Source organism: Schistocerca serialis, chromosome 9 (genome assembly GCF_023864345.2).
Source record: "Schistocerca serialis cubense isolate TAMUIC-IGC-003099 chromosome 9, iqSchSeri2.2, whole genome shotgun sequence".
NCBI classification, from domain to species: Eukaryota; Metazoa; Arthropoda; class Insecta; order Orthoptera; family Acrididae; genus Schistocerca; species Schistocerca serialis.
The window spans coordinates 282,765,701-282,780,105 of NC_064646.1; the positions used below are offsets into that span (position 1 = coordinate 282,765,701).

General features: G+C 43.1%; 2 protein-coding genes across 2 annotated transcripts in view; one reads left to right on the forward strand and one right to left on the reverse strand.

Moving 5' to 3' along the window:
- Nucleotides 1-4,393, reverse strand: part of LOC126419551 (uncharacterized) — a 146,087-nt gene extending 141,694 nt beyond the window's left edge. The window contains exon 1 of the mRNA XM_050086741.1: nt 4,234-4,393. The gene's annotated coding sequence lies outside the window, so the exon portion shown is untranslated. The remainder of the gene's footprint in view (nt 1-4,233) is intronic.
- LOC126419104 (retinol-binding protein pinta-like) overlaps nt 371-14,405 on the forward strand; it is a 323,696-nt gene continuing 309,661 nt past the window's right edge. Inside the window, exon 1 of the mRNA XM_050086202.1 lies at nt 371-765. Within this exon, the coding sequence (XP_049942159.1) occupies nt 750-765 (16 nt within the window). The 5' untranslated portion in view covers nt 371-749. The remainder of the gene's footprint in view (nt 766-14,405) is intronic.

A 14,405-nucleotide genomic window follows, 5' to 3' on the forward strand; every position in this document is an offset into this window, starting at 1 on the left:
CAAATGTCTGATACTCCATTTAATATAAAATTTAACTCAATTTTTTTATGTGTATTGCCTTTGAACTGACTTATCACCACTGCAAAAATGATTCCTAGGCCAAATAAAAATGAAATAAAATGGAAAGGGGGTATGTTCTAAAGATATTAATGCACTAAGACTGATTTATTGATTGAAAAACCAGTGTGGTGATATACTAACTCCTTGTTAAGTAATATGGCCAATTTTATGTATTAGTCTTAGTTCATGAACATGTAATGCTATGTCAGGTCCCCACTTCCCTTTCTTTCCCCCTTCCTGCTTTCCCCAGCCCACTTGCCAGATGTCCAGCAGTGGCTCAGGAAGAGGAGTGGGGAGAAATGAGGTCCAGTTGAGTAGCAGCAGCAGAAAGCACAGGTAGGGGGAACTGGAGAAAGAAGAGACAGGTGTATTGTAGCCTGCACTGGGCAAGGGGGCTTGGCACTCTATGTGGAGGGGGCACTGGAAAGCTGGAGTTGTATAACATAGAAGGACAGAAGTGGGCAATGTTACACAAGCAAGAACGCCTGGCATCCGAGGAGCTCAGTAGCTGTCAGTGTGTAAAGTCAGGGGAGACAGTTCAGAATGTTTTGGTGCAGCTGGTGAAGCACTTCCTGTATCAGCTGCATAAGGAACTGTATCTGATTAACACTAGGTTTTGAAAATGTGCATTTTAGCTCAGTGACAAAAGGAATATATTTTCTGTGCATCAGCAGGATATCTCAGTCATCATGACCGGCACAGCAGGTAAACAATACAATATTCCTTTACTTGTAACAATATGATAGTTGAAACTGAAGATGCCAGTACACAACACATCCTCATGAGTTTAAATGCCACAATGTGCCCTCATCATTCTTTCACTGGCACATAATTCCAATATTTCAATATAAGAAAAAATGTGATCTTATAAATAGCATGAAAGTTTTTAAGCATAAGTGTAAAAATGTATTTCTTATCATTTCCCCTTCTCCTTGTCTTATTTTGCTCCTTCATGGAATGAAAGGAGCAATTTAAGCCTTTTATAATATATGTTCAAGTGCACAAAACTGTGGATTTTTACTCATGTACAGTGAGGTTTTGCATTACAGCACTTGTTTAGTATTTCCATCCAAATGAAATATTTGTGAGATAAAATCTCAGTTAGCAGCAAAAATAAATATGATTAAAATGTCTAGCATTGAGCTATCAAGAAATATATGGAACTGGTCTATAAAGGGACAAAAAAAATTAGGAGCGTAAACAACTTAAAAAATTTAGAAGTGCACTTGTTATTAACCAATCAAAAAATTATTTGATTGTATAGGTATGATGATTGATGATTCTTGTTAGCTTCATGACAAGTAACAATGTTCATTGCTATCATGTTTCTGCTGTCACCAATGTAAATGGCTGTCATAATTTGTTCATTAACAGTGAAGTCATACAAATGTTAACCCAGATGTAATAGGGAAAGAGCAGTTATTAGGTATACAAGAGAGAGCAACAGCTTATCTCGAAGCACTGGTAGCAGCTTTTCTGCTAATCTTATTGTGTTAAATTTAGCCAGTGAAAGCAGAAATAATGTGTAGCAGTAAACAGTGGTTGTGTATTGGTAACACAGCACTTAGATTTATTTTTTAACAGTTGCTTCTCTTTTGTTAATCCCACATCCTGAAAGTAATCTATCAGTATGCAATTTGTGGAACACAATAAATGATGAAAGAATGGAATCAGTAAGTTAATAGCCTTGCCATAGAATAATCAATCTGTCCTGTAAGTTCTGTTTTTGAATGGTTCTGTTTTTGAATGGTTTATCATTCATTAAATAAAACTCTTAGCACATTAGATCATAAGGGACATAAAAATACAACTTAATTTTTTGGTCAGGAAGTAATAATAGACATCTATAAATAATAACACCAATACACTTTTGTTTATTATTTGATAATGAAATGAGCAAATATGAAAGAAAGAAAGTTTCACTAACAAGAGGACAGAGTGACCCAATTTTGCAGACCTGTCAGCTGTAGAGGCTGCTTAACGGTAGTGACACCGCAGTCTTGAGACAGCCCTGTGACCCACTTATTTGAATGGTCTGATGCACTGACAGCTCTCTCCACGTGCTCTCCCCACATAGCAAGCAATCTACTTCCTCCTTCACTACAGACTGTTCTGCTGCAAAAAAAGGTCAACTGCACCACCATGCATAACATTTCTTACAAAAGGGATAAAATGATTTTGTCAGAAGCTAATACAGAGGAAGATTTAGCGCAAGATTTATTTAGCACTAGCGTCACCTAAACACTTACATTCATCTTATTTGTCCCATTTATCTCTTACAAGGAAAAATTTCTAAATAAATACATAAAGTGAGTCTATTTCATTTAACATCTGCACACAGAAAACACTAGTATTTTGCCTTCATGCTTCTATTTTTCATCAGAACAAAGATGAAGAAATGTTTGTGCACACTTTTGTGTGATTTTAAACAATCTGATCCCTGTCCTGGTGAACAGAAGTTAGAAAACTCATAATTATAACCTCCATTTCAATATGTCAGTATTCCACTTCTCCCTTTTTTAAGGGAGGTGATGCTTTTGTTATTTCAGGTTTTAATGACTGTAGATCTTGACATTTCTGCAGTTTTTCAAAAGTGTATTCATTGAGTTCCTATAGTTAATTAATTTCTCTTGCTCCTTTTTTGAAAAAATATTTTTGGCACTACCAAGTGCAGGCAAGTGCTCTACCAACTGAGCTACCCAAGCATGACTCACGGCCCATCCTCACAGCTTTACTTCTGCCAGTAACTCTTCTCCTATCTTCCAAACTTAACAGAAGCTCTCCGCTGCAGAGTGAAAATCTCATTCATTTATCTGCTAACTTGTCGCCATTTGAAAACTTGCTGCTACTTTCCTTTTTATCCAAGTCCTTTAGACTCAAAGAGCATCTTTTCTTGTCTTCTTGTTACTAAACAGGGAAAGTACACACCCGTCAAGCCAATCAATATGGTAGTCAATTTTTTGTTGTTTGTGCTATGATTCCATGTTTGTCTATAAAATAATTAACCACTGAAAAATGTAGACCTGTCTGATTACTGTGCAGATCTTTCACTTGCTACCACATAGGCTGTGGTGATTGAGAGCCATAATGACACTTCTAAAAAATTGGCCATTTTGACATATCTGTTTCACCACGGTCTTAATGTTAAAGCTGGAAAATTGTTGAATGACTGTAAGCATGAGGTATTATGATTATCACAACTTAAATTTTGTGGTGGTAGTGACAGTGTTTCTAGTGTTGCAAAATTTCTTTTGCCTTCATCTCAAAACATGAATTTTATAGATACATCATCATGACTCTAAATCGTTGTAGAGTGACTGTCATTGCTGCAAATTTATGTACGTAACCTCCAGATTGTACCTGTGAGGCTTTATGAATACCACACATTTTTGACACTGAAATTGGACAATTATGAGGAACACAATTTTTTTGGGTATGTTACATGCTTTGACTAATGATAGTGAGATTTTTTATGCAAAAACCATTAAAACAATGTGAGCTGCTCATTGAGAAATGGAGAGATACACGTTGGAAACCAGTGTGAGAGACTGGAAAACTAATCAGGGTACACAACACCAAAGTGAAGTGATTATGATTTTTATGTTGACGAAATGGAAGTTGTAGGGACATGAAGCCAGATTAATGGATGATGGTAGATGAACCAAGAAAGCTCTCTGCCAGATCCAAAGAGATGAGGAGAGAGCAAGATGACGACCTAAAGGACGGCAGGATAGAATGATTGACTGATTTTTGTTTGGTACTGTTAAATTACATTCTGTACCAAGTTTGTACTGTGGGTAGTTACTATTAGAAATTATATGTTTAGTTGAAGATCATAACACATGGAAAAACTGTAGATGACGCTGTTATTCGCCAATGAATGTCAACTGGTTGCTCTCGATGATAATGTTGACTAGGAATTGAACGTAATGGAACCACTAGTCTGTAGATGTGGCCACCATAGTGAAGTGCACCAAGGAGGTTATGCAGTTGAACCGCATGGTTAGTTGCACCATACGGGTTAACTATAGTCGATGACAAACGATGGTGTTTCGCGCAGGTCAAGGCACGGACGGTCCAGTTCCTAGCGACAGTAGCGGTGCACGCATACACATGTTTTCGTTTGAGGAAAGCGTGTATCCTACAAATTATTATGTAGAATTTGTCGCTTACCATCACCAGATATAACAACTTGCAACAGATGGAATAAAAATTCACTAAATAGCTCGCTTCGATCACGTTTGATGCTCACTCTGGCTGCTACATTCACAGCAGAGCACACAGGATACTGCGTCCGTCGGAGGATGTCTGACGTAGGTGCGCAGAACGAGTCTAAACACGCCCGCCATCATTTCTGACTCCAACTGCAGCGAACCGCTAAGGGAGCGGAAATTGCGAAACTGAGGCGAGGAGTAGCAAAGTTTGGATGGGAGTCCAGAAAAGTTCGGGAAATTGTGTTATGCTGTTAGCTGCTTACCTACATCATGGTGAGCATTTCTTTTCTGGCCATGAAACCAGTAGCGAAGTTTAGTAGAAGACTGTTTCCTACACGAAATCACAAAACTACAGCGCTATTAAAAGTGTTTTACATAATGAACTCGTACGTCACCAGAAGTTGTTCAGGGTTCATTTCTGAGTGTTTCAGCATAAGGGACCCGTGGTCTTCCACACAGTGTGGTCTACGGTACCGTACAGGGTAATAATGTAGTCATTATTCATTTGGTTCGTCATCCGAGACACCTTTATTTCTGTGAAAATACCTTCACGACGGTGAAAATGCTTGTAATGTGAAATCACTAAAATGTACAACACAAAATAACAGAGTAATGGAACAATCCTGAGATACAAAAGTACTGTAACGTGGTTGTCGTCGCTGCAGAAAAACTGAGCATACCCTGTCTTCTATTGTTGTGTGAACCTGTACGTGAGGTAGGCTACATGTCAGGCAACTTGTGGTGTCTCACTTAAATTACCGGCAAAACCAAACCGCGAGACAACGTAGCAGAACTGTCTACAAGTTTGAGGGCGAAGAGTAAATTAAGTATTATTATTTCCCACATCGAGTACCGTGAATTTGTTTCCAAACAAGACGCACAGCACAGACTTTGAAAATTGCATTCTTGTGCAGATATTTTTAATGTAATACAGAAACAAAGATAAAGTATGAACTAACGAGCCACTGGATACCACGGGTGACTTATGCCAAAATACTTTTAAAATACCCCCGGACAGCCTCCGAAATTCCATCGGTTGAATTCGGGTGCACCTCGTACATAAAAACAAAAACTACAATACGTTTTTCCACTTTCTTGAGTATTTACTTTAGCTTTCATCTCAAAATCTTTCATTTCCGACAGTACTAATTTCTAGCAACTTCTCGTTGCGAGCGGTCTAAGGTTGCAGTCGTGGACTGTGCGGCTGGACCCGGCGGAGGTTCGAGTCCTCCCTCGGGCATGGGTGTGTGTGTTTGACCTTAGGATAATTTAGGTTAAGTAGTGTGTAAGCTTAGGGACTGATGACCTTAGCAGTTAAGTCCCGTAAGATTTCACACACATTTGAACTTTTTTTTTCGTTGCGTTTTATTGTTATTACTAAAGTATGCATACGTTTTTATCTCAGGTTGATTGTTATTTCTTTTATTGCATTATTCGACATTTTAATCGAATTTATTTCTGCTAATCTTCGGGTGGGCGCTGATAACCCCGTCGTTGAGCGCCCCTAAACACACACGCACTCACACACACATACACACACACACACACACGCACACACACACACACACACACACACACACACACGTTATTGCTGAAGCTGGTGCCTACTGGTTAGCATATCGGTTTCTTCTACCCATGGTTACGGCTTTAAAACCGGCAGAAATGGATGGCTGTTTCTTCTTCCTCTTTTCTGGTTAAGAAACAATACATCGCATACATTGTAATACAAAAATATAGCCTCTAAGAAAGCTATGGATTCATCTTTACTGCACTTCCTGTAAAAATCAAACCTTGGAATTCGCGTCCACATGTTTACTAGTGAGGCAGTAGAGGAAATAAAATTGAGGTGAAACTGACCTCTGTAGTTTCGAACAACATCCGAGGCCTAGTTGACAATTGTATTATTGTCGTTAGCTGTCATTAGTCTGTGCACGAACGTAGCTATCCCACAGTGCAGGGTCAAAATTTAAATATTAGACGTTTCCTCCAGACCAGGGAAATTTAGGAATTCGGTTGAAAAACGGCACTGAGCACTATGGGACTTAACTGCTGAGGTCATCAGTCCCTAGAACTCAGAACTACTTAAATCTAACTAAGCTAAGGACATCACACGCATCCATGCGCGAGGCAGGATTCGAACCTGCGACGTAGCGGTCGCGCGGTTCCAGACTGTAGCGCCTAGACCGCTCGGCCACTCCGGCCGGCCCAATTCGGTTGGTTCTATCGTCTTTAGTGTGGTCTGGTTTAGGCATCAGGCAGCTTATAACGCCATCATTTTTTCATGCGCTGTTTTGAGAGGACTCCGAAAAACAATGATATTTGTCCATGAAAAATACCAGTTGTGGGGATGACCAGTTCTATAATTTCTATTCGAATCTTTTACAACATGTTCTTAAGATGATGTTCTCAGACAACTTTCAAACTTTTTTCGGTATCATCACCAGTTACCGAGATCTAGGTTCAAAGTTATCGAATTTACGCACATAAAATACACTCCTGGAAATTGAAATAAGAACACCGTGAATTCATTGTCCCAGGAAGGGGAAACTTTATTGACACATTCCTGGGGTCAGATACATCACATGATCACACTGACAGAACCACAGGCACATAGACACAGGCAACAGAGCATGCACAATGTCGGCACTAGTACAGTGTATATCCACCTTTCGCAGCAATGCAGGCTGCTATTCTCCCATGGAGACGATCGTAGAGATGCTGGATGTAGTCCTGTGGAACGGCTTGCCATGCCATTTCCACCTGGCGCCTCAGTTGGACCAGCGTTCGTGCTGGACGTGCAGACCGCGTGAGACGACGCTTCATCCAGTCCCAAACATGCTCAATGGGGAACAGATCCGGAGATCTTGCTGGCCAGGGTAGTTGACTTACACCTTCTAGAGCACGTTGGGTGGCACGGGATACATGCGGACGTGCATTGTCCTGTTGGAACAGCAAGTTCCCTTGCCGGTCTAGGAATGGTAGAACGATGGGTTCGATGACGGTTTGGATGTACCGTGCACTATTCAGTGTCCCCTCGACGATCACCAGTGGTGTACGGCCAGTGTAGGAGATCGCTCCCCACACCATGATGCCGGGTGTTGGCCCTGTGTGCCTCGGTCGTATGCAGTCCTGATTGTGGCGCTCACCTGCACGGCGCCAAACATGCATACGACCATCATTGGCACCAAGGCAGAAGCGACTCTCATCGCTGAAGACGACACGTCTCCATTCGTCCCTCCATTCACGCCTGTCGCGACACCACTGGAGGCGGGCGGCACGATGTTGAGGCGTGAGCGGAAGACGGCCTAACGGTGTGCGGGACCGTAGCCCAGCTTCATGGAGACGGTTGCGAATGGTCCTCGCCGATACCCCAGGAGCAACAGTATCCCTAATTTGCTGGGAAGTGGCGGTGCGGTCCCCTACGGCACTGCGTAGGATCCTACGGTCTTGGCGTGCATCCGTGCGTCGCTGCGGTCCGGTCCCAGGTCGACGGGCACGTGCACCTTCCGCCGACCACTGGCGACAACATCGATGTACTGTGGAGACCTCACGCCCCACGTGTTGAGCAATTCGGCGGTACGTCCACCCGGCCTCCCGCATGCCCACTATACGCCCTCGCTCAAAGTCCGTCAACTGCACATACGGTTCACGTCCACGCTGTCGCCGCATGCTACTAGTGTTAAAGACTGCGATGGAGCTCCGTATGCCACGGCAAACTGGCTGACACTGACGGCGGCGGTGCACAAATGCTGCGCAGCTAGCGCCATTCGACGGCCAACACCGCGGTTCCTGGTGTGTCCGCTGTGCCGTGCGTGTGATCATTGCTTCTACAGCCCTCTCGCAGTGTCCGGAGCAAGTATGGTGGGTCTGACACACCGGTGTCAATGTGTTCTTTTTTCCATTTCCAGGAGTGTATGCACGTCTCATCCAGTTTGAAGCGTAAATGTAGTTTTAACTGACGTAGTGAACACTGGCAAGGATTCTAAGGTCACCAAACTATGTTTTTAGTCAACATTTTTCACCAATAATTATGACGTACTGTGCCTATATGCTGACCTGACAGAAGCCCGGGGACACCTCCTAGTATCGTGTCGGACCTCCTTTTTCTCAGCGTAGTGCAGCAGCTCGCCGTGGTATAGACTCAACAAGTCGACGGAAGTCCCCTGCAGAAATATGGAGCCATGGTGCCTCTACAGCCGTCCATAATCATGAAAGTGTTACCGGTGCAGGATTTTGTGCACGAACTGATCTCTCGATTACATCCCATAAATGTTCGATGGGATTCACGTAGGGCGATCTGGGTCGCCAAATCATGTTCTTCAAACCAAGGTGGAACTGCTTGTAGCCTAGTTACATGGCGCATTGTCATCGATAGAAATTTCATCGTTGTTTGGGAACGTGAAGTCTACGAATGGCTGTGGACGCTCTCCAAATAGGCGAACATAACCGTTTCAGTAATCGGTTCCGTTTGACCGGAGGACCCAATCCACTCCATGTAAAAACAGTCCACACCAGCTTGCACAATACCTTGTTCACAACTTGCGCCCACGGCTTCGAGGGGTCTGCGATACACTCGCACCCTACCATCAACCCTTTCCAGCCGGAATCGGGACTCATTTGACCAGGCCAAGGTTTCTAGTCGTCTAGGGTTCAACTGATACGGACACGAGCGCAGCAGAAGCGCTGCAGGTGTTGTGCTGTTAGCAAAGGCACTCGCGCCGGTCGTCTGCTGCCATAGCCCATTAACGCCAGATTTCGCCGCACTGTAGTAAGGGATACCTTCGTCGGACGTCCCATCTTAATTTCTGCGGCTGTTTCCCGCGGTGTTGCTTATCTGTTAGCACTGACAACTCTACGCAAACGCCGCTGCTCGCAGTCGTAAAACGAAGGCCGTCGGCCATTGCGTTGTCCGTGGTGAGATGTAATGCCTGAAATTCGGTCTTGTCAGCATGTTCTTGATACTTTGTACCTCGGAATATTGAGTTGCCTAACGGTTGAAATTGTAATTTTGTCACAGACAGCAAAGGACTTGGAAGAGTAGTTCAATGGAATGGACAGCGTCTTGAAAGGAGGATATAAGATGAACATTAACAAAAGCAAAACGAGGATAATGGAATGTAGTCGAATTAAGTCGGGTGATGCTGAGGGAATTAGATTAGGAAATGAGACACTTAAAGTAGTAAAGGAGTTATGCTATTTGGGGAGCAAAATAACCGATGATGGTCGAAGTAGAGAGGACATAAAATGTAGACCGGCAATGGCAAGGAAAGTGTTTCTGAAGAAGAGAAATTTGTTAACATCGAGTATAGATTTAAGTGTCAGGAAGTCGTTTCTGAAAGTATTCGTATGGAGTGTAGCCATGTATGGAAGTGAAACATGGACGATAAATAGTTTGGACAAGAAGAGAATAGAAGCTTTCTAAATGTGGTGCTACAAAAGAATGCTGAAGATTAGATGGGTAGGTCACATAACTAATGAGGAGGTACTGAATAGAGTTGGGGAGAAGAGGAGTTTGTGGCACAAGTTGACTAGAAGCAGGGATCGGTTGGTAGGACATGTTCTGAGGCATCAAGGGATCACCAATTTAGTATTGGAGGGCAGCGTGGAGGGTAAAGATCGTAGAGGGGGACGAAGAGATGAATACACGTAGAAGATTCAGAAGGATGTAGGTTGCAGCAAGTACTGGGAGATGAAGAAGCTTGCACAGGATGGGGTTGCATGGAGAGCTGCATCAATCCAGTTTCAGGACTGAAGACCACAACAACAACAACAACGATTTCAGAAATGGAATGCCGGCCGAAGTGGCCGTGCGGTTCTAGGCACTACAGTCTGGAGCCGAGCAACCGCTACGGTCGCAGGTTCGAATCCTGCCTCGGGCATGGATGTGTGTGATGTCCTTAGGTTAGTTAGGTTTAATTAGTTCTAAGTTCTAGGCGACTGATGACCTCAGAAGTTAAGTCGCACAATGCTCAGAGCCAGAGAAATGGAATGAAATGTCCCATGCGCCTAGCTGCAACTACGATTCTGCGATCAAAGTCCGTTAATTTCGGTCGTGCGGCCATAATCACATCGTAAACGTTCTCACGTTAATCACCCGACTACAAATGACAGCTCCGCCAATGCAGTGCCCTTTTATACCTTGTGTACTCCTATCTGCCGCTATCTATGTATGTGCATATCGCTGTCCCCTTATCGTAAATTTTGTCACCTCAGCGTGTAATGGGCACTTCCCGCCTGTACAAGTATGCCCAAAGTGCTACAGCAGTGACAAAGCATGGGCTAAAATAGTCTTAACATGCCTGAAAAGAACTTAAAATGATTGTCAAATTCACTCAAATAATTGGAATAATATTTTTGCACACTTGTGACGCAAATCATAAGTCGGGCGTTTTCGACCGATTGTGAGCGGTGAGCGAACTATCCAGAAAAAAAGTAAAGCAAACGACTTGTGTTAATCTCATATTATTCATACTTATTTGTTTGTATAGGACAAAGTATATAAATGTGTCGAAGTATATAAAGAAACTGTCAGTAGTTTAGTGGTTTACAAAATTAGTCTTATAGGAGTATAAGCAGTGCACCCTGGTGTAGGAAGCAAGAGAATGGAACCAGTGGAAAAAAGCTCCTATCGCAGCACAAAAAGGCGAATTTGTTGTTCTTTAAAAGACTGACAGAAAAGTGAGGAATCAGCTGCATCACTGCTCAACCCGCCTTCCTCATCAAAAATTTTGGCATGCGATGATGCGCACATATTCGCGCTTTTTTGTGCTGAAAGGCAATAGCAGAGGGACAATGACAGTGTAAATAAAAGCAGTGTGGGTAAAAGAGAGGTGAGACTGTAGAAATGAAAAATACAGATGAATGGAGGCCACACGTTGGCTTTGGTGAGGTGGAGGGGGGGAGGGGGGGGGGGGCTCGATTCTCGCAGATCGGCAAACGTTTACACGTAGGTATAGGGGAGGGCGCATTTTAGACCTAAATTTTAAACACTTGGTGTAGGAGGAAAATTAATTGGACCCTCGAATTGTGAGCTGCCGAAGTACGCTGGAGACAGTGACAGTGGGAAAGAAACACAAATGGAGACAGTGTAAGTGTGTGACGAGAAGTGACAGTGGGATATACAAGGAGAAAAAGGAGACAGCAGGAGAGAGATATATAGACAGTGGCATTATGAGAGAGGTGCCGACTATTGAGGCTTAATTACAAAGAGCGACTGGATAAAAGGATTTAGAATGATCGGTGTTAAAACAGCGCGAATATGATGGCATGCCAAAATTTTTGATGAGGAAGGCGGAATGAAGTTTCAGGCAGTTGGTTCGCCTCTTTTCCGTCAGAATCTTTCAAAGAGGAACGTATTCGCCTTTTTTGTGCTCCGATAGGAGCATTTTCCATTGGTAGATACTGTGTAATACTTCGTTATTTTGTAACTTCTTTGATATTGTTTTTATGACAAATATCACAAACATTACTAAACCATCTTTTGATATGCTTTTTCTATACACTGTGACCTGAGAACTATAAATTCAGAGCAACAGAAAAATTCAATACTCATAGATTTCCGGAAACCGTTCGATGTTGTACCACCGCTGTAGACTTAACAAAAGTCCGGAGACCGGGCATACGCAATAGAATGTCAGTTATATGGCTGGATCGGAGACTTTTAGAGTGATACAATGAAGTAGTCGCGTATGTCGCATTTGGCCGGGAATCCCATTGTGGCGAATTCGGTCGTCTGGTCCAAGTCTTTTCATTAGACTCAACTTCAGGCGACTTGCGCGTCGATGGTGATGAGATGATGATGAAGTCACACACACGTGCACGTACGCACGCACTCCCACACAAACACATACACAGTCAAGAGCGAATGGAAGTCCCAACCAGACAAGGTACTGAAACCCGGGGAAGGGGAGGGGGGGGGGGGCTGATCGAGGGTCAGCAACCCTAATAACAAGACCGCGAGCTGTTGTATCCTTCACGGAGAGGTTCGTCAGACACTGCAAACGACAGGAGTGTCCCAGGGTAGCGTGAAAGAGCCGTCCTGGTTCTCTCATATTGCTTTGACACAGTTGTGTACACTGTACGGGAAAGTTTCGTTGTCGACCAACTGTAGAAGGATTCGAGATGACTTGATACTTCATTTCTGTTTGCCGTGAGGCATGGCAGTTGCTTAAAATGTTTAACAATTGTAAGAAAACGCGAACGGATGGGAGAAACATTTCTGCAGTGTTTGAATACAGCGTTAGTTGTTTAATGCCTCACTCTGTCACGTCGATTACATATAATAATTTTAATAGGCGAACACACGAAATCGATTGTAACAAAGTCGAATGGCGGCCTATGAAGTGTTGAGAAAATTCTGGGATAGTACAAAGGAGGCCAAGCAGAGAACTCGAGACCGAAATGTTGAGAGGAACATCATCATTCTTTTCAATTCAAAATACACAGATTACTACACCTTGTGCAGAATCGCAAGAAAATCGCAAACTACCGTTGTCAACACCGTACTGCATAGTTAGGTCGTGGGATTCTTGCCGGTCCAACGTTAGTATTATGTCTACCAAAGAAATGTGTTGCCAATCAACTGATATTCCACCTCGTGTTCATTATTCATCATATGACTGACGACCCGCCACGGTTTCGCACAGGTAGCACTGAGTATCTACAGCCGAAACACGTGTCTGTCTTGGCAGTAATAAATTACATACACAAACCTCGCTCGTGAGTCAATCTATTACTCAAAAGCGCATCAAAATCGCTACAGTAGCTCCTGAGATTAGCCTTCACATACGAATACAGACAACAAAACCGGGCAGGGAACTTTAACTTATAATATTTGTAGATATACAAGGCGATCAGAAGAGAGTTGCCAATCAGATCGTTGTATGCGCAGATTGAAGAGGCCCGCCAAATAAAAATGTGTCAAGCTGTTCTCATAGCATAGATGACAGCGCACGAGACTGTCAGCCTGTGGCTCGGGGTCGATCCTTATTACCGTACAATGACCAATTTTTGTATTGCTCTTTTGCCCGGTTTTAGGAAACCACAAGATACGGCGAAATTATCGTACAGCATTGAAGGTCGGGAGTCCGCATCTGGTTAAGCTCGGTCGCCGAGTTGCAAGTTTTTTCAGTCGACGCCATACGGGGCGACTTGTGTGTCGATGATGGTGAAAACAAAACACCCAGTCCCAGAGTGGAGAAAAACTCCAACCTAGCAAGGAATCGAACACGTGTCCGCAGCAAGGCAAGCAAACGCGCCGACCGCGCCAGCTTTTTACTGCTTTTTCCACGAGATACCGCCCGCTCTGGTAGCTGATCGCTCCGTAGCTTCCATCATTGCCACTAGACGTCCTTCCAAATGCCAATTAAACAGATAACAATACATGTATTACATACTCGTCATTATTGTAATTATACAAACCTTCCTTGTGAATGAGTCTCTTTATTAGTGCAAGTACATCAAAATCTCTACAATAGCACTTTTTTTTAATTTTTATCTAGTTAAGACAGTAATCTCAATGGAACATTTTAAAATTAAAGCAGTTTTGATCGCAATACAATATTTATTAAAAATGGAAACCAGTTTCGGCCAAATAGCGCCCGTCTTAAGACCATATGCATTGAAATTTAAGTACAATATAGAGGGAAATCTGATAACAGTTAATGTCAGATACATAAAATATGACCAAAGGTAAAACACGCTATTGCAGTGTCTGTATTATTCCTAATTACAATGCAATGTATCTTTGTACATGCATGCATGTCCAAAGGAACAGTCATTATGAAATACTTTAAATGTATTCGCCGTTGTGAATATCGACAATCGTCAGTTGTAGAATGGAATGGCTGAAGACATATGGAAATTTGTGTGTTGTACTGAGTCGTGCACGGATAGCCAAATGGTCAGGCGACTGCTCGCGATAAGTGGGAAATCAGGGTTGGTCCAACAGAAATGCTCACTGTCGTCATTCCGTTCTACGTTTGATGGTTGTCCATACAAAATTTAAATAAGTTATACCCATGATGGTAGGTGGTTGCGGGGAACGGAGCAGATATGCTAGATGCTTAGGGTAGAGGGGTCTAAGGCGCTGCAGTCATGGACTGTGAGGCTGGTCCCGATGGAGGTTCGCGT